The 27,294-nt window shown below is 38.4% G+C and overlaps 1 protein-coding gene across 1 annotated transcript; it reads left to right on the top strand.

The window, feature by feature from the left end:
- Positions 1 to 3,010: 3,010 nt before the first annotated feature.
- On the top strand, positions 3,011 to 15,039 carry LOC128230793 (uncharacterized transmembrane protein DDB_G0289901-like). Its single transcript, XM_052943233.1, has 5 exons — positions 3,011 to 3,091; positions 4,030 to 4,093; positions 4,853 to 6,283; positions 6,376 to 6,964; positions 14,550 to 15,039. The coding sequence occupies exons 1-5, from the start codon at positions 3,011 to 3,013 to the stop codon at positions 15,037 to 15,039; spliced, it is 2,655 nt and encodes an 884-aa protein (XP_052799193.1).
- Positions 15,040 to 27,294: the final 12,255 nt, after the last annotated feature.

The following is a 27,294-nucleotide window of genomic DNA, read 5'->3' as shown; positions in this document are numbered from 1 at the left end:
GTATCTGGAACACGTGTCCAAGCTTCCGGGGGAGCTGCACACCCCTGACCAATAGTGTAAACTTGTCCTAGGAGACAACGCCAAGATCAGTTCGGTAAAGACACTAATAATCTTTTTTTTAAATTGTTAACAATACATTTGTTTTAATTGCAGTTTATGATTAAGCTAAATTATAAATATAGAAATAAACACCAACAATATATATGTCGAACAGAATCAAACTGATCCAAGTCCTCCGAGACAATGTTCATTGCATATGCATATGCTTATGCCCATTATGTACAGTGACAGAGCCGAGTGAATTAATGAGACGATAAACACCAATCGTAAAAACTCGGCTATCTCCGGCAAGCTCCGAGGTTGCTTCAATTCTGTTCGATACTCGCCGAGGTGTTCCGATTGGATAAACAAGATTTTCGAGATTTATTTAGATCATGGGTTATTACAACCATGTGATCAGAACAATAACGCTTTAACAAACAATTAATTAAACAAATATATATATATATATATATATAAGCAAAGTGGACATATATTACATACAGTTTCCTATAATAGGTAATACTAAGACAAATAAGTCGTATTGTTTTTAAAGGAGAATGACTATTTGACATTAGATAAAAGGGATTTACAAAATATAGCCAGTTTAATAAGTTCTTTTTTGTTTTTACTGTTCATTAATTAATCTAACTTAATACAATTAGAGTTACGACAAAAGTACAATTTAATATTTTTCTTTCTATCGTCTGAAAAATGTTGACATTCAAACAAGTAATGAAATTCATCACCTAAACTATTACTACTACACAAATGACATGTTCTACAAAATCTCTCAACATTTTGACCACGCCCTACTTCAATAGGAAATTTGTGATTCATAATTCTAAATTTAAGCAAATACAATAAAAGATTCTTCGGTAGTATATCAATATAGCTTTCAAACCCAAAATCTTTTTTGTATACTTTATACATTTGACATTTTGGTGAATTTGACACAATACTATACCAATTTTGAATAAATTGGTCAGATAATCTGTTTTTAACCATATTTTTAAAAACAATAACACTATTAACCTGTTGTAAATCAAAGTACATACTTAATCCTGAATCATTTAAAGTATTCTTAACAAAGGAAAGGCATGGGAACTTCAAGCCAGAGGTAACATCATTGTGCAAAGAATATGCAGTATTATACAATAAGTGACTAATTTCGCTGCTGCTCACATCAGCAGAATTTACTATTTTACTCCAAAAGGTCAAAAGCCTAGTTTTAGCTAGTATAGAAATTGGCTTTAAACCAAGTTCACCATAAATCATACAATTAGGGGTACACTGTTTTAAATTTAAAATGAGTTTACAATATTTTAACTGAAATTGGTCTAATATCTTAAGATCCTCCATAGCCCATACCTCTGAACCATATAATAATATTGGTACAATCATTGAATTAAACAAATACAATTGTAAAGAGTAAGCTAAGTTAAGTTTACGAGATTTCTTTATAAGTGCAAACATTGCTTTACGAGCTTGATCTACCAAAAGTTTTAGTAACTTTACCATTGTAGCTAAACATAACACCAAGATACACAAACTCATCAACAATATCTACTTTAGCGCCATCATAGTAGAAATCCTGTTCTTTCAGTAATGTTCTTTTAGAATTACAAAAAACAATAACTTAAGTTTTACTAGGATTAACTTTTAAATCCCACATATTACAATATTCTAGCATGGCATTCAATGCCGCTTGCAAGTCGGCGTGAGATTCGGCGAGAATAACTGTGTCATCAGCATAAAGTAATATATGAAGACGTAGGTAAACATCTACATCATCATCACTTAAACATTCAAAGGTACTTTTAGAAAAGGTTTAAAGCCCTTCAAACCTACTTGACATAAACTGAGTCAATTATTAAGAAACAGAGAAAATAGTATCGGGGAAAGGTTCTCACCTTTCCTAACACCAGCTTGACTACTAAAAAACTCTGATAATGAATTACCAACTTTAACACATGACTTAGCAATATCATACATACTATTAATTATCTTAATACATTTACCATCTATATTATTCTCTAAGAGTTTATGCCACAAAGCTATTCTATTAACACTATCAAATGCTTTCTTATAATCAATAAAGGCACAGTAAAGTTTTCTACCTTTCATTAAATAAAAATCAATCAAGATTTTCAAAGAAAAAACATGATCAATGGTACTATATTTTTTCCTGAAACCAGCTTGCTCCTCAAAGAGTAAATTGTGGTTAACCAGGAAAGAGTTTAATCTGTTATTTAGGACAGTCGTAAATAATTTTCCCATGCAACTTAAAATGGTAATGCCTCTATAATTATCCGGGTCAATGATGCTACCCTTGTTTTTCATAAATTGGGAAAATGATGCCTAAAAAAACGGATACAGTGACGCTATGTTTGGAAGCTTTGGCCGATAACATCCCAACTCCGTACACAGTAAACCCTGATTTACCGGATGTACTTGTGTATGTTTCTTATGCATTCGGAACACAAAAGCCATTTTCCATCAAAAACCACCTCTGATGTATATGGCCGGTTAACAATGTCAGAAATCTTTACATTTAACAACGCTGCAAAAAGTGATTTCAATTTAGCATTTAGTCTTATAATAATGGCTTTTCTATTTGCAATCTTAATATTTATGGAATAATACACTTCACTGGCGATCAAATTTAATAAGTAATACAAAATACACGTTAAATCACTAAATTTGATTAATACTATTATTCACAATTAACAAACTACATATACTGATGTACAGGCATTAATCCGAGGTTTTTTTTTCAATGGAAAACGGTCGAGGTGTTCCGAATGTTTATTATGTACGGTCGCATACCCTAGAAGCTGAGACGATAGACATATTAGCTCGCACTGAAACTTATATTGGTACACAAAAGTGTCAGCAATAGTGTATACATTATATTTTGGCCCATTATGCACAGTTTCAGGACCTCCAGGCGGAGACGATATGTACAGTGATGGAGTGTGAACTAGGTGACGCCCTCCAATTGTATCCCGCGGCCCGGGGGACTCCATGCGGCCAGGCTGCAGAACAAAAGGTTTTTCATAAAAAATCTGCCAGTACTTAATCTTACGCATACACTTCTTAATAAGCCTAAAGACAATACGCAGTCACCATCCGTCAATGGACAAAACGAGGCGTAAGCAGCCCGCCGAACAGCCTTCGGGAAATTATGTTTCCGAAAAAAAAATCGTCGACAATTTTGTCATTTTGTCGTTTTTTTCGCCGCAAGAACCCTGCCTCGAATTATACAAAATAACTGTTAAACAATAAATTGTAAACCAATATGGTACTTCAATTAGTAAGTTCCAGTGCATTGTACACATCGATGTCAAGTTTATGTCATTATTCGACAGTTTTATTTTTGTTTTCGCTATTTTATCATCTGTGAGACAGACATTTTAAGGCTGGTATTAACTTCACTTCTTGATCAATGTTTAACGTTGTGACATTCCTTAAAAGAATTTGGGTAGCAGTGACCCCTCCCTATACTTTGTTTTGTAATTATGTTTAAAAGTTGATGCAAAAAATGTTTTGTTTTGTTTTCATCTTAATGCATTATTTATATGTTTAAGTGAAATGACTTTAATGATCAAATCAAAACAAACATATGATTTGTGTACATATAAAAATATAAGCGGCATTTGTGAGCTTTTTGAACTCGGAAATTTATGACCACGTAGTTTTTAATTCCGAAAAACGCACTTAAAAACAACACGGCTATTATTTTTTCATCTGTACATAAATCACAGGGTCTTTTGTTTTAAACTTCACAGTCAAATTTTAACATAATAATGCATTAAAATTTTGATATTGAACTTCCTTCTCTGTCGATTTACATGTACTTTGGTAATTTGAATCTCTTATAAAACATGACCCTAGGGCAATTATGGCATAGCCGCCCTTAAATCGAAAATTAAGTTCCGAATTGTACTGTAAATGAAAAAAGAACTCATACTGTAATTTTCATTTCAGTGGTGTATTGATGGGAAATGTCGGCTGAAATCGGAAACAACGAATGTCTACGAAATTCCTGGAGGTAAATTTCCTCTATATGAACAGAAAATATAATGACCAATTCAATTGAATATGCATATTATTTTGCGTCATATTTTGCACAATACAAATAGTTCGTAAACAATCGTATTCCTTAATGCCAAAACTATGCTTATTAGCTCTTAAAACAGTAAGGTCGTAAACGATGGGAGAGTAAATTAATTATTGCACTTCATAAACTTCGGCACTATCATTGTTCTTCAAAGAAAAGTTGGTGCCTGTGACCAGGAATAAGGGAGTATTCGCATTTTCTTAACTATCACGGTGTTATCAAATATATTGTATGTTATAAGAACACGATTAAAGAGCGTATACGCATACCCATTGAATATGTGTTTAATTGTTTTAAGGGATTTACAGATTTTATGTTCTCAAGCATCATTGTTAAACTTTGTTGAAATTAAATTTATTTACTTACTTGAACAACATCAAACAACCACTAGCATATATATATAGTATATACTCATTTGTCATGTTTGAACAAACGTTTTATAACATTGCACACGGAATTAATGCATGTTTTATGATTGTCTGGCAGGACCTTAGTTATATGAATTAACTTGAAGAGATTGGGTATTTCTAGCGAATGAGGCTAAACACTGGACGACAATATATCTGTATATACAATCGTAAATTTTCCCTACTAAACGCATCTAGAAGTTAAAAATGCGACAACGCTTAAGAGACAACAATCACCATGTGAAAGTAACTCGCATAAATCATACGTCTATGTGATTTCCAGGAAGCGAATGTGGTGATTCGGGTGGCACCAACACGGGCGGGGATTCAAGTGGCACCAACACGGGCGGGGATTCAGGTGGCACAAACACGGGAGGGGATCCAGAGTGTGTAGACAAAGGTGACGCCGGCGAAACGTGTAAGGAGATATCGAACTACTATTGGACGATCGATGACATGTGTCAGGACACATACTATGGACAGGATAACTGCTGTTTGTTTTGCAAAAATAGCAAAACGGATGGAAACGGAGATTCGGATGGCACCAACAATGGTGGAGATTTGGATGGCACCAACACGGGCGGGGATTCAGGTGGCACAAACACGGGCGGGGATTCAGGTGGCACAAACACGGGTGGGGATTCAGGTGGCACAAACACGGGCGGGGATTCAGGTGGCACAAACACGGGTGGGGATTCAGGTGGCACAAACACGGGCGGGGATTCAGGTGGCACAAACACGGGTGGGGATTCAGGTGGCACAAACAAGGGCGGGGATTCAGGTGGCACAAACACGGGCGGGGATTCAGGTGGCACAAACACGGGCGGGGATTCAGGTGGCACAAACACGGGTGGGGATTCAGGTGGCACAAACACGGGCGGGGATTCAGGTGGCACAAACACGGGCGGGGATTCAGGTGGCACAAACACGGGCGGGGATTCAGGTGGCACAAACAAGGGCGGGGATTCAGGTGGCACAAACACGGGCGGGGATTCAGGTGGCACAAACAAGGGCGGGGATTCAGGTGGCACAAACACGGGCGGGGATTCAGGTGGCACAAACAAGGGCGGGGATTCAGGTGGCACAAACAAGGGCGGGGATTCAGGTGGCACAAACACGGGCGGGGATTCAGGTGGCACAAACACGGGCGGGGATTCAGGTGGCACAAACACGGATGGGGATTCAGGTGGTACAAACACGGGCGGGGATTCAGGTGGCACAAACACGGGTGGGGATTCAGGTGGCACCAACACGGGCGGGGATTCAGGTGGCACAAACACGGGTGGGGATTCAGGTGGCACCAACACGGGCGGGGATTCAGGTGGCACAAACACGGGCGGGGATTCAGGTGGCACAAACACGGGCGGGGATTCAGGTGGCACCAACACGGGCGGGGATTCAGGTGGCACAAACACGGACGGGGATTCAGGTGGCACAAACACGGGCGGGGATTCAGGTGGCACAAACAAGGGCGGGGATTCAGGTGGCACAAACACGGGCGGGGATTCAGGTGGCACAAACACGGATGGGGATTCAGGTGGCACAAACACGGGCGGGGATTCAGGTGGCACAAACAAGGGCGGGGATTCAGGTGGCACAAACACGGGCGGGGATTCAGGTGGCACAAACAAGGGCGGGGATTCAGGTGGAACAAACACGGGCGGGGATTCAGGTGGCACAAACACGGGCGGGGATTCAGGTGGCACAAACACGGGTGGGGATTCAGGTGGCACAAACAAGGGCGGGGATTAGGTGGCACAAACACGGGAGGGGATTCAGGTGGCACAAACACGGGTGGGGATTCAGGTGGCACAAACACGGGTGGGGATTCAGGTGGCACAAACAAGGGCGGGGATTCAGGTGGCACAAACAAGGGCGGGGATTCAGGTGGCACAAACACGGGCGGGGATTCAGGTGGCACAAACACGGGCGGGGATTCAGGTGGCACAAACACGGGTGGGGATTCAGGTGGCACAAACAAGGGCGGGGATTCAGGTGGCACAAACACGGGCGGGGATTCAGGTGGCACAAACACGGGAAGGGATTCAGGTGGCACAAACAAGGGCGGGGATTCAGGTGGCACAAACACGGGTGGGGATTCAGGTGGCACAAACACGGGTGGGGATTCAGGTGGCACAAACAAGGGCGGGGATTCAGGTGGCACAAACAAGGGCGGGGATTCAGGTGGCACAAACAAGGGCGGGGATTCAGGTGGCACAAACAAGGGCGGGGATTCAGGTGGCACAAACACGGGAAGGGATTCAGAGTGTGTAGACAAAGGTGACGAAGGCGAAACGTGTAATGAGATATCGAACTACTATTGGACGATCGATGACATGTGTCAGGACACATACTATGGACAGGACAAGTGCTGTCTTTTTTGTAAAAATAGAAGGTAACGGGCGGTACAGGGATGGTTGTATAGAGAAAGGGTGATTTAGCTTCACTTTCACTGAGCTAGTTGACTAGCAGTCGAGTAGTGTAGCGAACAATCTTTTAAAAAGGAAAAAAAATGTCATAACTGCAGAGCACGAAATTCTTCTTTTGCTTAAAACTTTATTATTTCGTAATTCCCTATTAGTTGTGCTTTTATTTATAATTTTACTGTCCAGCTAAAACAGATATGGATCAAAAAGCTTTGTCTTGATACAATACATATTGTTTAAAGTTTACCATTTCCAAAATCAGTATTGAACACCATGCTGTAATAAACATCAATAAATTAAACATATTGTACTTAATGTTCCTGAAAAGGCGAGCATAACGTGACCGCCGTCTGTCTGTGTTTGGGTTAACTCAAATACTTATCAACGTGCAAAGCACCTGCTCCAACCACGAATGTTCATATCCGTAGGTCAAGGCCACACATGTATGGTTACATGACATTATAAATATATATACATTCTTTAAAACTGGACGGTAAACTATCATAAATTGTCTTTTAAAATGTTCAATAGACATAATAGAAAATATTTGAAATGATTTCACCAGCTGTCCTTATATTTAACTATTTTCTATGAATTTAATAAAAATGCAATACATCCAAAAACTGCTCTCTTCCGAAAAGTCACAAGATCAATCAAAAAAATAGTTTGTTTCTTTTTCTTTCAGTATTGTTTTTGTTTGAACTTTAGTTTTCTGTTGACTAAAGTTTATTTGACCAACATCTATTGTGTTTATTTATTAATCTCAGGTAATGCGATAAATTTTCAAATATAGACAAAATATTTACTTGTCGCTCTTTGTTCGGGGGTGGGGGCAATGAAACACCAATAACTGTTTTAATTCACGGTCAAAAATCCCATAGCAATTCAATTCAATTCAATTCATTTTATTCAAGTAAATAAAGGCCACCGGCCCAAAATACACAAAATGTACAAAAAAACAAACATAGTATAGTAGTTGCAACATACGATTTACACATTTATCATATCTAACAGATGGTATACATAGATTGTTAACTTCAATATTGTATTATCATTTTCAGTAGACATTAAAGAGTAGAAATCATTTAAACTATTACCATATGAATACCAGTTAAAAAGATATTGTCTACGAATAATATCGAATTTAGGACATTGAAAGAATGAATGATATTCACAATCAATAACTGTCAAATGTTGATTCAGACAATATATACAAAGTCTCTCATCTTGCGGAGTATTTATATATCTTCCAAGTTCAATATTCAGCTTATGGTTGGAGCAGCGAAACCTAGCAAACGCAATCTTATATTTTAATGGAATTTCCAGATGTAGGTACCTTTCTGTATTTAATAATGTTTTGTAATGTTTATAATGATGACACCTTGAGGACTCACTAATGTCGTTATGCCAGTTTTGGACGAAACAGTCAATCAACCGTTGTCTAAAAGTATATATAAATAGATCTATATTTCCTACATCTTGAGCAATCCAAATATATCCAAAACCGTACGTGAATAACAAAGATTTAATATTGGATGCCCAACAATTTCGCCCGGCGTCATCTAACGATTTTAACATTTTGTAGCAGTGTTTAGGATATCTATGATTAGACATAGTTAATAACTTACACCAGTATTTAATGCAGTTAACAAAATAAGTAACACACAGAGGAAGACGTCCACATTCACCCAGAGTTATACATGTATTTGTAGTTCTTTTAACATACAAATGTCTCTTGCAGAATTTATTTTGAACCGTCTCTATGGTATCAATATATTTATATCCCCAAATCTGCGATCCATAGCACAAAATTGGCTTAACCATGCTATCAAAAAGTATAAATAATTCCTTTGTTGGGAAAGCTCCAAAGTGTTTCTTATAGCTATATATTGAAAAAATTGCCTTTTGTGCTTGTGCAGATAATTTATCATGTGCTGCACTCCACGATAATTGGGGAGTAAGTAGTAACCCCATGTATTTGTAGAAAGATACAGTATTTATTTGATTATCATTAAAAAACCATTTTTCGTAGTTTCTTAGCGGTCCACCATTTCTGAAAACGATTATTTCAGTTTTGTCTAAATTGACTTCCATGCCAGTATTTGCACAAAATTGCTCAATGACATTTAACTGTTGTTGTAATTTGTTCGCTGTTTCCGCACAGCTAGCTACATCATCGGCGAACATCAAACATATAATATCATTAATTTCGTTTGTAATAAATATTCCGGAACCACATCTCTCTCGTAACATCGTCGATAGATCGTCAATAAACAATGCAAAAATGGTCGGGCTTGACTTATCCCCTTGTCTCGTCCCTATATTACATTTAAAGAATTCTGTAATAGTTGTTCGGGCATTATTATTAGATTGCGCGTCAGAGACCTCATTTGGTACTTTAACACAAGAGTACAAAGTGTTATACATTTGCTTTAGAACATATAAAAACTTCCCGTTAATACCCTTTTTTTGTAACGACTGGAACAAAATCTGGTGATTTATTTTATCAAACGCCTTACGAAAGTCGACATATAAACAGTAAAACCTACCCCCCTTTTTTGATATATATTTTTGAACCATTGCTTGGAGACAGAATACATTATCGATGGCTGAATAACCAGATCGGAATCCGGATTGTGATTCATCTATTTTGTTATTATTTTCAGCCCATTCGTATAAACGTTTATTTATGATACCTGAAAAAATCTTATACATAGTATTGGTAAGTGAAATACCACGATAATTTCCAGGAACGTGTGTGGGTCCCGCTTTATGTATAGGACATATTATACTTTGACCCCATGTAATTGGGAAATCCCCTGATTGAAATATTCTATTGAACAAAGTCAATAAGTAAGGCGCAATACTATCGATAGTGCCTTTATAAAATTCAGATGGAATTCCGTCTATTCCGCAGCTTTTGCCATTAACTAACTTGCGGATCGCGTTTTCAATTTCAGAGTGTGTAATAGGCTCATTTAGAGTATTGGAATCATTATCATCAATATCAGTATTGTGCATGTCTTTATTTACAGAAATAGGCATGACTCCATCATCATATAACAGACTACGAAAGTGATCATACCACTTTCTGGCTTCTATACTAGTATCTAAAGACTGCTTCGTTTTAGCCTGTTTAATTTTCTTCCACATAAAACATGGACTATTTCGATTATTAATAAGTTCTTGTCTATTTTGTGTCTGTAATTCAAGAATTTTTACACCGCAATGGTTCTTAAAAACATTTCTACAATCCTTATATAGTCTTAGATCAGACGCTAATTTTGAAGAGCGAAATTTGCGTAAATACATATACTTTTGTTTCTTAAGAAAATCACAACGCTCATCCCACCAACGAGGCTGCAATGAATGAAAGTTTTTCGGTGCTAAAAGCATCCTATTTCCCGCCTCATAGTAAAAGGCGGTTATTTTATCAATCGCCGCGTTAATATCTTGATTTATAAGATATGTTATTAAACGCCTTAATTTTCATTAAACAGCGTGTTAATACTGTTGCGGAAAGAGTCACTATGCCTATCGTCCCATTTATATTTCTTCACGTTAGATAAAACTATATTTGAATTAATACAGTCACCATTAGTATTTGCTGCTAAATATTCAATATTAAATTTACATTTAATCGGGAAATGATCAGACTCGTGTCGATCAATTACCTTAAAGACAACTAATTTCTCAAATAGCTCCGACGACGCGATCATGTAATCTACAACACTAGCACCATCATTAGAGACACAAGTAAAGTGGCCTTCATTGTCACCTGCCAACCTGCCATTTAAAATATGCACGTCAAAAATACAGCACAGGTTCACCAAAGATTTGCCAAAGTTATTACCTCGCACACTATCTAAATTTCTACGGACCATATTGAAAGAACTGCCTTCATAATCTACTTCCCCAAAAATATAATTCAAATTATCTAAAGGTATATAGTCTAAATAATCTTTTGTTCTTGCATTAAAATCTCCGCTCAAAAATATAAGTGCATTTGGATATTCAAACTTAAGCTCTTCTAAATTTGAAAACATATACAATATACCATTTTTCTCTTCCCTGCAATTATAAATATGTGACCCTTCAGGGGAGACATATGTGTAATACATAATTATATCTTTTGATTTAAACAACATTGAAAATTTGCAATATAATACAACACAATCATTATAACAACTCTTAATGCGTGAAATAATGTTCAGTTTCTGTAAATTACTTTTTATGAAAACACTTATACCCCCACTATTTCGTATATTACCTGGATTAAATGGTCGTACACTATCATGACAAATATATGATTGTAGCAAATTACTAAATTCACCAATGCATTTACCCCATGTTTCACACAAATGAATAATATCAAATGCATTTAGAAAGGATTTGAATTCCATATTGTTTACATGTTTACCTAAGCCAGCAATATTCCAGCTGACAATGTTTATATTAATCGCCCCCACAGTATTGTCATGGTTTGAATAGCCTCGGCCGTGTCCCTAATCCATAATTGATGAATCAGACAGTGCGTCGTCCTCGGGTAAGTCCGTATTGTCTATGGTTGGTCGGTTTCCGCCGCGTGAATCATCTATGTCACTGGTCACATGGTTAACGTCCAATCGCTGCCCCGAATTTATGTTTTCGTCTGGTTGACCTTGCGGAATACCACGTGCTGGAGCACGTGGTCGAGCTGTTGATCGCCGTAAACCAATTGATACGATTGATTGAGTACTGTCATTGTATTTGTATACATGATCATTGACAATAAGTTTGTCATATCTCACCGAAGCGTAGTTTCCTTCCGTCTTTCGGTCATCATACGCTCCCCAAGATGTTTTCTGTGTTGACGAACTTTGTCACTGTAATCCTGCTGTACAGACAATGAGTTGTTTTAGCGTATCATGATCATAACTATGTTGATGGTTAAAGCTTTTATAAAAGTGTGTATAACGTGGCTAATACATTAAGAGTAAAACGTCAGATTATCATTTATGTTCGCACAACGGTTCAAATTTCGAAAGTAATTTTCACAGCAATGGTTCCAGCTCCTACAAGAGTAAATGCCAAATACATGTAAAGGGGCAAAACGCTTTCTCGTGCCCGCTTCATAATAATGGAACTACTTGAAGGATTTTGATATAAATTGGCAACCGCCACAACTATTTGTATATGAGCGATATCGCAGTGTATATAATACTCAAATTATTTGAAGGCTTTTGAAATAGTGTGGCAATGGCCACAATTATTCGTATATGAGCGGTATTGTAGTGTACACAATACTTAAATTACTTGAATGCTTTTGAAATAAAATGGCAATGGCCACAACTATTCGTATATGAGCGATATTGCAGTATAAATGGTCCAGTAATGATAATATCTGTCATGTGTTCCCGTTCCGGATAGAAATCCGACCCGAGGGCACCTGCGTTGCCAGGTAACGAGGCTTGCCGAGTTACCGGCCACGCAGCGTGCCCGAGGATCGGATTTTTCTATGCTGAACGGAAACACATGATAGATATTTTTTCTAGCATACATAAATTGCATTTTTATGGAGAAAATACATGAAAAAATGTACGTATCACCAAAAAGCGCGTGCGATGATGTTTACTGACGTCATGACGCGAAGTAATTTGTATTCGCTGCATACGTCAAGAAGGATATGTTTTGTTTTTTAAAGTATATTTTTGTTAAGTTATTGTTAATGGAACTCATCTATTGAAATCTCATTACTATGGTTACATTAAGTGTTTAATAAAAGAAATTGAAAGTATTACGTCACAGCGCGTGACTCATCTGGCATGGGGGGATGCCAGATGGAGTTTTCCAGCAGGCTGAAATCACCGAAAATGCCTATCCGGTGTGCTAGAAGGAGTTTTCCAGCACGGCTGAATTCACCGGAAATGCCTAGAGCGTTAAATCCAGATTAAGGTCACTAAAACGTCTAAAGCCAGATTGTGTCAAGCTCCATATTTCTTTAGCGGCTAGAAGGATTTCAAAGCAGTATTACCTTCGGCTATACCAAGCTCTACCATAATGAACAATGCCCCTTTAAATCAACGTTCATTGACGTATTTATTTCAAAATAAAAGTATTCTTTCCTTGTTCCTGTGAGTATTTCGGAGAACATAACTACGTATATACGCACTTCCCAATGATGAGCTAGTTCATAACAATATACGTTAAATGTTAATTATACTTCCGTAAAGAGAAGACTAATATAATTGCGTTGCTCGACATAATAACACCATATCATAACTACAAAATATGAAAATGATGATGTTCGTGGTGGTGGTGGTAATGGGATTTGATGATGGTGATGATGATGATGATGATGTGAAACCACCATATTTAGTGCTGAGGTTTAAGAGGGGCGTCCAGTCAGCGGCCTTCAATACACACACACGGCCTTTACGGAAGTTGAACTGTACAATTACAGCCGTTAATTGATAACGCTGACAGCTCCTGTCATAATAATATTGTTAAAACTAAGTAACTGTTAATGTATTTAAACTTCGGACTCCACACATTTTGACCAGCCTAATTGCGTTCATACCCCGATAATGACATCAAGCCCGCAATTCATTCCTTAAATAATTGCTCTTTACGTCGTTATGATTTCAAACGATTCCAATGTTAAATGGGTTAACCAGGCATTTTGGAATAGCTTAAACTTGGTGAATTAAATTAGTAGAACTCTTTGAGCTTTGGAACAACAATTAAGTAATTTTACAACGCATTACTAGTATTTGGAATTCAACGTACCGTAATAAAAAGTCAAGACATATGATAAATGAAGTAGAATTTTTAAAATGCTGTGGCATAATTTTGCCCGGTAACCTATGCATAACTGTTAGTATACTTCCTCTGAAAGCAAAGATAATAACACCTACGATAGAAACCTATGGCGGCTTTCTAAGATGGTCCATATTAAAAACTATCCATGTCCAGAATTGGGATCGTTTAGGATCGGTTTGCTCGTTTATTTCTTCATAGTATTGTGAAAAATCGTAAGATTTTTTTCAGAAATATGTGTCAGCTATTGGCGAATTATCTATAGCCAGATAATGTTTTCATAACCTGAGATGACGGTAACCATATTTTTCCTGTCCTCAGCCAGAGGAGATTTTCAGACTGTATCGGTTGTCGTGGTTTGTGACCAGTGTTCATATTCGTCTATAATTGGGTAGAAACAGGTCTTTACATGCACGTAGTGAGCCATGCTTATATCAGACAGCGACCCGAACATACAGCATTGCATGAGTCCTAAATTATTTAAGGATTCTCTTCTAAATGCTCGTCTTCTGTCTCTGCGTCTGAATCGCTTTGTCCAGCCACCTCCGTCGCTTCGACCATCGAATAAATTGAATTTTAATACACTACGCCGACAAGCGTTTATTATTAACAGTTACTTAGTTTTAACAATATTATTATGATGGGAGCTGTCAGCAGTATCAATTAATTGTTGTAATTGCACAACTGAACTTCCGTAAATTTCGTGCATTAAATAGGATGGTTTCTAGTCATACAATCGCTCATTTCTGATCATAGAGTGCGTTTGCGTGCGGTTGAAGACGGCACGCCCTCACCTGCAGAACCTCGCGAGGTCGATCATTTGAATGATCCTGACTACTGCATCATCGCCACTGGGATACCAAAGCAGGACGACGAGGACCTGTTTGAAAAGGCCAATAGTCTGATACGCGCACTTGGGGAAAACGTTTATTCCCGCGTTACGGTGACGGGAACCATTCGATTGCCCAGCAAGCTACGAGGAAAACCAGGACCACTGAAAATCAGCTTTGGCTCGACACCAGAAAAGGTTCTCGTTCTTAGACACAAAATGAAGCTAAAAGACATGGAGAATTATCAGGATGTGTTCATTAAAAGCAGCAAATCTCACGCAGAAAGGCTCATAGAGCTCAACGCCAGGACCATCCTTCGTCAGCTTCCACAGGGAGCTGGTTATCGTGTTGATGCCAACGGCCGCATCCGCCCGCGCCCCGAGCAGCAGCCCGCCGCCGCACGTGACAGTGTATAGGACACACCCCGTCCCATTGGATTACCCATCCATATTGTACATATTAACGTTTGTGGATGGACAAAAGACAATGAAAACCTACGTATTGCACTATTAAACTATTTTGATGCTGACATCATCTCTGTCTGTGAGACACATTTATCAGACAGAAATGTGCTGAATGTTGATGGATATTCTTGGTTCGGTTTCAACAGAACAGAAATCCACCGGAACGCCCCAAAAGCGTCTGGCGGAGTGGGACTATTAGTGAAGCAGTGTTGTAAATGAATATGACGTTGCTATTGTGGATCGAGTTTACGACGGAATAATCGCAGTATCGTTTACCAACAAGGCTACGGGATCCGATTTCATAGTATTTTCATGTTACTTACCGCCGGAGGGTTCTACAAGAGGACGTGATGCACAGGGATTCTTCGCCCACCTACTAACACAGATATACGCCCATGCAAATTATGATCAGATGGTTGTTTGCTCGGACTTCAACGCTAGAATAGGCTCATTATCCGATTTACTGACTGAATGTGATATTATACCGGAGCGAACGTGCATTGATAAGAATATTAATCAGCATGGTCATGATTTAATTGAATTCCTATGTGACTCCAAATTCTGTGTACTTAATGGCCGGTTTAAACCAGAAGAGGATAATTTCACATCCATCTCGCGCAAAGGAAAAGCTGTAGTAGACTTTATATGTGTACCACATGACGTATTTCACTGCTGTAGAAACTTTAAAGTCATAAACCTGACTGATATCATTGACCAACAAGGATTACATGGATTACTCGGTGAGCGTTCACGCATCCCTGATCACTGTGCATTAAGTGTAAAGATTGAAACGGACTATAATGCGCAATTATATGGGCCATCAACGGTTTCTCTTACCCCCCGCGAAGCACGCTATAATCTTCGTCGGATACCTTCTGACTTTATGGACAGTGATAGAGTCAAAACGGCGCTTATATCCCTTATCACGCAAATTGAAATCTCGAGGGAGACACAGGAAAATATAGATTGCATATATCAATTACTCTGTGATGTAATTATATCTGAAATGAATGAAAAGATTCCAAAATTAGCGAGTACAAAACGAACATCAAAGAAACGTAAACATGCCAAGCCATATTGGAACGAAGAACTGCAAAATCTCTGGAATAAATTGAGAGAAAGTGAAAACAAATTCCTTAAGTGCAGGAATGATAGGACATTGCGCGCACGTTTACATTCGGAATATGTTTTGGCTAGAAACACGTTCGACCGGCTCTTGCATAAAACAGAACGGGCATATAGAAGAGACAAAGCCATTGAAATTGAGACATTTGAGGCAAACAACCCTAAAGAATTCTGGGAAAAAATAAAAAAGTTAGGGCCAAGGCGAGAATCGCGCATACCTATGGAAGTTTATGACACTGATGGTTCTGTTACCAGTGATGAAACGAAAGTGTTTGAACGGTGGAAAAATGACTTTAAGGACTTGTACAACTGCAAGGAATCGGATAGTTTTGACGATATTCACTACGATCGTGCAAAGATACACAAGACTTTAATTGAGAATAACATGGCTGACCCCCTTTACATCACGAACGAATCATTGAATATTAACGTTTCATTGGATGAGATAGCTTCAATTATACAGAAAAGTAAATCCGGCTCGGCATGTGGAATAGACAATTTACCGTATGATGTGTTGAAAAACCCGCCGGTTATTGCCGTGTTACAACAGTTATTTCAGTTAATATTCGATACTAGTAAAATCCCATCAATATGGAGAAAAGCAATCATTTATCCAATATTGAAGGACCCACAATCAAATAAAAGGACCCCAATGAACTATAGAGGGATTAGCCTACTATCGTGTGTCAGTAAACTGTATACGGCGTTTTTAAATAAACGCTTAACAAAATACCTAGAGACGGGCAATCTCCTTGCTGATGAGCAGAACGGGTTCCGGGCGAACAGATCGTGTGAAGATCACGTTTTTACTCTTAGTAGTGTTGTAAGAAACAACAAGAATGTCTATGCAGCGTTTATTGACTTGAAACGTTGTTTCGATTATATTGACAGGGACATGTTATTGTACAAACTGTTACTAAATCATATCGATGGAAAGTTTTATAACTCTGTCAAGAATATCTATGCGAGTTCGTCATCTTGTGTCCGGCTCAACAACTCACACACAGACTGGTTCGATTGCATATCTGGGGTGAAACAGGGGTGCACGTTATCACCGACGTTATTTGCCGTCTTCGCCAATGACCTAGTAAAGGAAATAAATGACTTACAGTGTGGCGTCACCATCGGGGAACACCAGGTGTCCATTCTCATGTACGCTGATGACATTGTTCTAACCGCAGACTCTGAACAAAACCTACAAGCAATGCTCGACATTTTGAACATCTGGTGCAAACGCTGGCGTGTAATCATAAACACGTCAAAATCGAAATGTATGCACTTCCGGAAAGCACGCACTCAACGAACACAGTTTATCTTCCGTATTGGTGATAATGAAATAGAAATAGTGGACAAATATAAGTATCTAGGCATCATTTTCCAAGACAGAGGCGATTTCTCAACCACATGTGAGGGGCTTTCAAAGGGGGGAGGTAGAGCTCTTGGAAGTGTTATAAGTAAGATACACCCCTTGAAAGACATTTCCTTTAAACCATATGAGAAACTCTATAACGCTTGTGTTGTGCCCGTCATGGATTATTGCAGCTCAGTGTGGGGGTACAAACAATACCAACCATCGGATAATGTGCAGAACCGCGCTATGAGGTACGCCCTTGGCGTCCATCGCTTCGCGCCGATCCCGGCGCTGACAGGGGACACTGGATGGATACCCACCCGTTATCGCCGCTGGAGTAATATGCTACGCCTGTGGAATAGACTTGTTCTCATGGACCGTGACCGACTGTGCGCCCAGGTGTTTGAAATTGACTATAGAAAATGTACCGCTAACTGGTCAAGCGAGGTGAAGGACATCATGGACAAAATAGGAATATCTGACAGTTTCAATGCAAAACAGCCTGTTGATATTAAGAACGCGCATTCGCTGATCAAGGACTATTATGTTAACATTTGGTTACAGGATATAAGATCTATGCCGAAATTACGAACGTACCGTGAATTTAAACAAGAATTCAAGTGTGAAACCTATCTGAGTATGGACCTTAAGAAAAATGAACGTTCATTATTGGCTCAGTGTAGGACTGGTATATTACCACTGAGATTAGAGACCGGTCGTTATTTAGGGGAACCAGTGGACTCTAGAACGTGTAGGCTATGTAACTCTGGAGAAGTTGAGAACGAGTGTCATTTCATATTTCAATGTTCTCTGTATAATGAACTGAGAAATACCTACCTTGGTAATATCATATCACGTGACAGTTTTGTAAATATCTCCGATCTAGACAAACTTGTTTTACTTATGAAGGACTATGTGAGACAATTATCCAAGTATATTGTTAGTGCTTTCACTCTGAGAAAAACCACACTGTTTGCTTAAAAGTATTGCTAGTTATTAACATTACATCTTTTACGTTGAAAGTTTGTTCATGCAATGTCCTTAATATGTAAACTCACTTATAAACGTATTTGATGATATAAACATTTCCTTTATAGATATGTATAATATTCACTTTAAACCTTACATACATATTCGTTATGTTTAATTTATGAAAATTTGTATTTCATATATGTGATATCTAGGTGACTTATAGGCCCGATGGGCCGGGTGTAATTGCTTAAACTATTTATATTTGTATTGATTTGTAATGATGTATATATACACATGTCACTATAATAAATAATTACTTACTTACTTACATAAAAAACATCATCATCATCATCATCATCATCATCACTATCGTCATCATCATCATCATCATCATCATCATCATCATCATCATCATCATCATCATCATCATCATCATCACCACCACCACCACCACCACCACCACCAACACCATCATCATCATCATCATCATCATCATCATCCCCACCACCACCACCATCGTCATCATCATCATCATCATCATCATCACCATCATCACCACCACCGCCATCATCTTTATCTTCATCTTCATCTTCATCACCATCATCATCATCATCATCATCATCATCATCATCATCCTCATCATCATCATCTATATCTTATGTGATACGACTGTTTTGGGACAAGGCATTTGTTTACTCTCAGTTTTGCATGTTTAGTGTTGGTTTTGCTTTATTTGTTACTTCATTCATAGTATTGTGACAAATCGTAAGATTTCTTTCAGAAATATGTGTCAGCTATTGGCAAATTATCTATAGCCAGATAATGTTTTTATAACCTGAGATGACGGTAACCTTTTTTTCTGTCCTCAGCTAGAGGAGATTTTCAGACTGTATGCGTTGTCGTGGTTTGTGACCAGAGTGTTCCTAATCGTCTCTAATTGGGTAGAACCAGGTTTGTCAATGCACGTGGTGAACCATGCTTTTGTCAGACAGCGTCCTGAATTATTTAAGGATTCTCTTTTCTCTGGTCGTCTTTTGTCTATGAATCGCTTTGTACAGCCACCTCGGTCGCTTCGGCCATCTTCTTCATGAGGACTCTGACGTCATTCTGGAGCATTGCAATGTCTTCCCCGCGCATGTAAACATACTCGTAGAACATGGCTCGGACGCCCTCCGTCACCGACGCTTGCAACTGTAGGTTGTAGACAGATCTTCGGTCGCCGGACTTCCGGGCACCCTGCATGCGACATTGCATGTCACTTAGACGCTTGTTGAGCAGATTCAGTTGGGTGCATGCTTTCCGGAACTTCATCATGGTGGTTCGGAGCTCGTGTTTCGTGTCGGTAAGTTCTTGTGACCTTGACATGGTCTCTCTGGAAGTCGTCAGTGGTTTCTTTACGCCGATGGTGACTGGCGGTTGTACATTTACTCCCGGTGCTGCCATTTTCAGATGCGAGTATGTTTTCATTCTTTCCGTGTAGCGGGAATGTAATAAAGAATGATAGAGTTTATGTTAGAACCCTCATTTATATACAAACACGCTTTTTGACTTTTACCTTACGAATAAGTGATAACTATCAGTCGTCGATGTTCAGCTTGACACTCGCCCATCGTTGCGCTGATTTGAATAGTGACAAACACACGGACAAACAACGCTGTCCTAATCACTGAGTAATTAACGCCGTTTAAAATCATGATGAGTTTGCATATCAATTATTTGCTGTTCTCACAACATGTCAGACACCGATTTGCAGTTTTATTGTATTTGTATTTGTATTTGTATATGTTTTATTGCAGTTAGCTTTCCATATCCTTAATGTATACGTGAACTGGTCTATGGATCTTTAGCATTTGTCACTTTACGTATCTCATTTAAGCAATTGAACTCATTTAGTGTAATGAAATGATAATAATATTTCTGAAAATGCGTACTAATACTAAGAAGGTCCTTCCCCAACACAATGAAACAAATCTAATTACAATGAGTTAAGCGCATGAAACCAACTTTGATTTTTAACTGATTAGTTCAATCTTTTAATATTAATTGCATTTATAACAAAAAATAATTTAACCCTTGATCTCAAATTTTGGATGTTTATTTTCATATTCACTTAAATGCGTTTTGTCAAAATGTGCAGTTATGTGAATTGTTTTATGTGACAATGGATACTCAACAACAATAAAGGATAGAGTCGTAATGTAGATATTGTGTGTATACCACGTGATAAATTACGTCATGTATGCTACGTCGGAAGGCAATATTTTGCTTAAAATAAAGACTTAAATCAAAGATAACTTTTAGCTCACTACACCATTTAAAATGAAACAAAGGCCAGTCTATGCCGCTTAAAGAGCACAATCTTTGTTTTATTACCGGAGTTTGGTAAGGTGATTAGTTTCATCAAACACTTCGACAATCCTGTTTCCAAAACAATGTTTTGACAGTGCTCCGTTCGACGGCCGTATCGTGAAAAGGTTTGTCGAGGTGTTATAAGAAACTAAACTCTCAATCAAGATTTGGTAAAAGAGCGAAGGCGGGGCTCCGTAAGTGGCATAGACTGCGCTATGTTTCATTTAAAATGGTAAAGAAAATGAAAAGTTATCATCGTTTTAAGTCTTCAATCGAAGCTAAATATTGCCTTCCGACGTAGCATTTTTGACGCAATTTATCACGTGGTATACACACACTGTGCATTGTGAGCTACTAAATGTTTTTGCATTGACTTTATACTCATCTAAGAGTACACCGCCATTTTATATTTCATAATATAACATTGAGTTGTGGAAAAAATAGATTATGTTCCAAAATCCAACCTGTACTACTCACTGTCAATCTGCATGCATTTCAGAATACATTAAACTACTAGGGAGAGGCACGGTATTTTAAACCTCTGTATACGACCAAGCTCCTTGGTGTATTCAAAGCGGATGTTGGCGGCCTCGCATTGGAAGTAAACAAAGCGTCCATCTTGGTATTTTCAGTCGCTTAGTTTTTTGTTGTGTAAGGGCTGTGTTGCGGTGGGTTGTTTTAGAAACACTTTCAAACTCTTCCAAAATTTTGTCAGAAAGCGCACGAAAATTCAGCAATGTTGAAGTCCTAGATCATTTCAGAATAATTTTATTATTGCTCGTTTTCTGTCTCTGTGTCTTAACCGCTTTGTCCAGCCACGGCCGTTGTTTCCACCATGTTTTTCATGAGGACTCTGACGTCATTCCGGAGCATTTAATGTCTTCTCCGCGCATGTACATATACTCGTCGAACATGGTTCGACCCCCTCCGTTAGCTATGCTTACATAAGGACTTATGAGCGGCCTCAAGCGATGGTGCATGTCACTCAATGCTATATCAGCAGGTTCAAGTGTGCGCTTGTTTTTTATAAACTCATTATAGTGGGTCTTTGGTCGTGTTGGCTGGTTTTTGTGGCATTGACATTTGCTATCTTCAGGGAAAAAATGTTTTCGATGATGATAACTATGAATCGGTGCTGCCAATGTCAGTAACGAGCACGTTTCCATGTATTCTGTGTAGCAGGAATGTATCAAAGAATGACATTGATTGTTTGTGGTACCGTCATTCATATCTTAATATACTTTACTTTCACAAAATAGACAAATACGTGATATGAGTCAGTTGTTAATGTTCACGTTTACACATCTCTCAACGCCACGCAATTGATTTCACTGATTTGAATAGTGACATACAACGCTGTCCTAATCATTGAGTGATTACCGCTGATTGAACTCATGATGTGTTGGCAAATCACTTAATTGCTGTTTTTAGAACATGTTAATCACAGAATTGCATTGTTAAATGACTTTGTTTTAGTCTGAATGTTTCATTTTTCTTTATTCAAGTTAAATTGTCTTTAAATTCTGTCGATTCGGTAATGTATTAAGTTGTGCATTTTAAGGTTAGTTTTTAAAATACCAGAAAATGGACAAAACATAACAATTTTTGAATTAATTTATTCATATTTGTTGTGACAAGTTGTAAGATATCCTTTTAGAACTATTTTCAGGCTATAGATAAACAATTTATAGCCAGATAATTCCTTAATTATCTCGGAAGAGGGCAACATGGAGTTTTTAGTCCACAAGCAGGGACGATTTTCAGACTGCATAAGTTGGGTTTTTTTATACCCAGTGGTCCTGTGCGGTTCTCATGGGGTAGAAACAGGTCCGCCCCTTGCACGTGGTGAGCCATGTCTTTTTCCAGACAGCGACCCAACCATTTAGCATTGCTTGAGTCTAAAATAATTTCAGGAGTCTCTTAATTTGGGTCGTCTTCTGTCTCTGAGTCTGAATCGCTTTGTTCAGCCACTTCCGTCGCTTCGGCCATCTTCTTTATGAGGACTCTGACGTCATTCTGGAGCATTGCAATGTCTTCTCCGCGCATGTAAACATACTCGTAGAACATGGCTCGGACGCCCTCCGTCACCGACGCATGCATCTGCAAGTTGTAGGTGGATCTTCGGTCGCCTGACTTCCGGGCGGCCTGCAAGTGACGGTGCATGTCGCTCAGACGCTTGTTGAGCAGATTCAGCTGGGTGCAAGCCTTCCGGAACTTCATCATGGTGGTTCGGAGCTCGTGTTTCGTGTCTGTAAGTTCTTGTGACCCTGCAATGGTCCCTCTGGAAGACCATTGTGGTTTCTTTATGCCGATGGTGACTGGCGATTGCACTTGAACTCTCGGAGCTGCCATTTTTAGATGCGAGTAAGTTTCAATTTCTTCCGTGAAGCAGGAAAGTATCAAGGAATGATGTTGGTTATGTTGGTTCTTTCATTTATATTTCAAACACGTGTTTTTGACAATTACCGTACAAATTAGTGATAACAATCAGTCATCGATGTTCACTTTGACACATCGCCCATTGCTGTGCTGATCTGAATAGTGACAAACACACGGACAAACAACGCTGTCCTAATCATTGAGTAATTAACGCCGATTAAAATCATGATGTGTTTACAAACCACAAAATTGCTGTTTTCACAACATGCCAGACACCGAATTGCATTTGTATAATTTGTTTAAATGCTGTTCTTTTTCCTTTTCTTTCAAGTATAAGTAATCTGGACGTTGGAATTTTAGCATTTGTCACTTGACGTATTTCAATTAAATAAACAAATTTACTTAGTGGCATGGCTGCCATGATTATTTAACAGTAATTCTAATCAAGGCACAAAACCAACTGCACAGGTCGGTTGACAAAATGACGCTGAACTTTGTCAATACTGTTACATTATTGCCTGACGGTTGAATACACTCGCATTTAACTCACCGCACAGTGTAATTTTTCCAATCTGTACGAAATGACCAAACACTATTGGCACGAACTGTTCAATTATATGATAAAAGTTACAGGGACAAACAAGTACGAACACATTATTATTATTCTACTTGTACACATTTTCAAGCTCAATATCAAACTCAATGTATTGCATGTATATTATTGTGCTCAATTATCTTCAATTGGCATAAATGTTGACATTGTTAGTTTTCACATGTGTAGTTTTATTCGTCCCTGGGGCGAAACTCTTTTATCAGCGACGGAGTCAGACAGTTGTCAAAATGTAAATATTTCTTATGCAAAAATGAGGTAAATACCCACTAAGATGCGATAGGATAAATACAGAAACACACTCAACGTTTCAAATGCCACATGATTTCTGAAAATGCGTATTCAAACGGAGTTGTTCCGTCCCCAATAAAATGAAACAGATCTTATAACAGATAATGACACGCTCTATCACATGAAACTATTTGTTTAACTTTGTTCAATCTTGAAATGTAAATTGCATTTATAATCAGATTATATTTTAATACTTGAACTCAAATTTTGGGTCATCATTTAGACATTTACTTAAATGCAATTTGCCAAAATAAAGTATTACGGGATATTTAATTTAATATGACAATGGATATTTAATATCAACAAACAGTATAGCCGTAATGTAAATATTCCTCAGTAATGAATTGTTAGTAACTAAATTAGTTTTATTGACTTGATGCTTATAAGAGAACATTGTATGGTTTTTAATAACTTGTAGTTGTGGCATTAAATCAAATATGTTCCAAAAACCAAACGGTACTACTTACTGTCCCACTCCCCTTCCTCAGCAGTGTAAGGTATTCTTTAATGCCTGGGTGGCATGGTACCACCCTTTTTATGGCGGCCTAGTGCCTTGACGTATTCCAGTTGCGTTAGGCGTTTATTTGCGGTGAGTTGTAATTAACAAACATTCCAAACCCGTTCAATATATTAACATAAAACTTTTTTACACATGCTTCCAGTGAAAATACGGACATATGTAATAAGATACACAAAAGACAAGAGTTGCCCTTTGCTTTTGGGTCATTTGGTTCTATCTTAGTCATGTTACTCTTTTAACAGCTTTTTATATTGAATGGTGTATCTGTGTAAGAAGTACGTTGAATGCAACGGCATATTTTGTTGGATTTCGTTGTGTGAAAGATTTTACCAACAGTGCTTAACAAATTTACAAAGGGCTATGTTTACCGAAAATATGATAGATGCAATCTCTTTTTTCGCGTTTTTTTTCTCCATCAGTTCTGTACATGTTGATTACTTGGTCTCTTCGCTCGTATATTCTAGCACGTATGAAACTACTCGTATAACAAACTGCTTTCCACTTTTTTTTTATTTCAAACAAACAACAGTTAACAAATTAATGAATATATAACAATATCAGTAATAAATAATGAACACGTATTTTGGCATTGTCACATTTACAAGATGTGTCTTTCGAACAAACCCGTTTGGAGTTTATCTCTGTATATACTGCACGTGGAAGATATATAGATCCGCCATATGGGTAGTATTGCTATGTATAAAAGTCTGAGATGTAGCGCCCTCTGTCCGCATGTTCGCCCCATCTGTCCTTTCCAATACACACATCCTTCCCGCGCCACCACTTATTGACGTCATCGTATGTCGTCATTTGTCGCGTGTCGTCATAGAGCATGGCGCACAAGCGACACCAAAAATATGTGTTGACAAATTCCCCGGTTCCCTTCCACCGGAAGTACTCGTTGTAAGCATTGTCGTTTGCATCTAGTTGGTGAAGGTAGTCTGCGAGTGCTCGCGCGCTCGGGTACTCTTCCACGTGAATAAACGAGTAATGTGGGGCGGCGCGCCGGTAGTCCTCGGGAGCCGCGCCCATCACAATAGGGATGACGTCATGTCTGCAAAGAGAACATTGGCTCATTAAAATCAAGCCCAAGTGAGGCCGTTTTATAATTTGTATTAGGCTCAACGATAATAGTCTTCGATACTGAATGCTTGAAAACCTGCAAAAACGACTCATGTAATAGCTGTCTCACAGTGGCTAAAAGTGTGAATGGAAATTGTGTTTGAATGATTGAAGGTAAATCGAGGGCTCTCAGTGACAATAAATATCAAGCGCTACGATTGTTTTGGGACAAGATAATCGGTGTGTCTTAGGTTTTGCATACTCAGTGTTGGTTTGCTCGTTTATTAGGTCCTTCATTCATAGTTTTGTGACATATTGTGAGAGATCTCTCAGAAATATGTGTCGGCTATTGGCAAAAATATCAAAAGCCAGATAGTTTCTTCATAACCTGAGGTGATGGTAACCGTCGTTTCCGGTCCACAACCAGGGACGTTTTTCCGACTGTATATCAGTTGTCCCTTTCGTGACCCAATGCTCCTGCTCGGCTCTCATGTGGTAGAAACAGGTCCGCCCCTTGCACGTTATGAGCCATGTTTTTGCCAGACAGCGACCCGACCATTCAGAATTGCTTTGATTTTTAACTGATTTGTTTAACTTAGTTCAATATTTTAATGTTAATTGCATTGGAAGCAAACAAAGCGTCCATCTTGGTATTTCCAGTCGCTTAGTTTTTTGTTGTGTAAGGGCTGTGTTGCGGTGGGTTGTTTTAGAAACACTTTCAAACTCTTCCAAAATTTTGTCAGAAAGCGCACGAAAATTCAGCAATGTTGAAGTCCTAGATCATTTCAGAATAATTTTATTATTGCTCGTTTTCTGTCTCTGTGTCTTAACCGCTTTGTCCAGCCACGGCCGTTGCTTCCACCATGTTATTCATGAGGACTCTGACGTCATTCCGGAGCATTTAATGTCTTCTCCGCGTATGTACATATACTCGTCGAACATGTATCGACCCCCTCCGTTAGCTATGCTTACATAAGGACTTATGAGCGGCCTCAAGCGATGATGCATGTCACTCAATGCTATATCAGCAGGTTTAAGTGTGCGCTTGTTTTTTTATAAACTCATTATAGTGGGTCTTTGGTCGTGTTGGCTGGTTTTTGTGGCCTTGACATTGGCTATCTTCAGGAAAAAAAATGTTTTCGATGATGATAACTATGAATCGGTGCTGCCAATGTCAGTAACGAGTACGTTTCCATGTATTCTGCTGTGTGGCAGGAATGTATCAAAGAATGACATTGGTTGTTTGTGGTACCATCATTCATATCTTAATATACTTTACTTTCACAAAATAGACAAATACGTGATATGAGTCAGTTGTTAATGTTTACGTTAACACATCTCTCAACGCAACGCAATTGATTTCACTGATTTGAATAGTGACATACAACGCTGTCCATAAAATACCAGAAAATGGACAAAACATAACCGTTTTTGAATTCATTTATTCATATTTGTTGTGACAAGTTGTAAGATATCCTTTCAGAACTATTTTCAGGCTAAAGATAAACAATTTATAGCCAGATAATTCCTTAATTATCTCGGAAGAGG

The sequence above is a fragment of the Mya arenaria genome, chromosome 4 (genome assembly GCF_026914265.1).
Source record: "Mya arenaria isolate MELC-2E11 chromosome 4, ASM2691426v1".
Lineage (NCBI taxonomy): Eukaryota > Metazoa > Mollusca > Bivalvia > Myida > Myidae > Mya > Mya arenaria.
Note: the sequence above shows the minus strand (reverse complement) of the source record. Positions and strands in the feature narration are given on the sequence as shown.

Bases quoted from the DNA above. Each gene is read 5' to 3' on its own strand.
- LOC128230793 (XM_052943233.1), top strand. From the start codon at position 3,011: ATGGAGTGTGAACTAGGTGACGCCCTCCAATTGTATCCCGCGGCCCGG. The intron at 4,094-4,852 runs GTAAATTTCCTC...TGTGATTTCCAG, and splicing joins TGTCTACGAAATTCCTGGAG to GAAGCGAATGTGGTGATTCG. The intron at 6,284-6,375 runs GTGGGGATTCAG...GTGGGGATTCAG, and splicing joins TTCAGGTGGCACAAACACGG to GTGGCACAAACACGGGTGGG.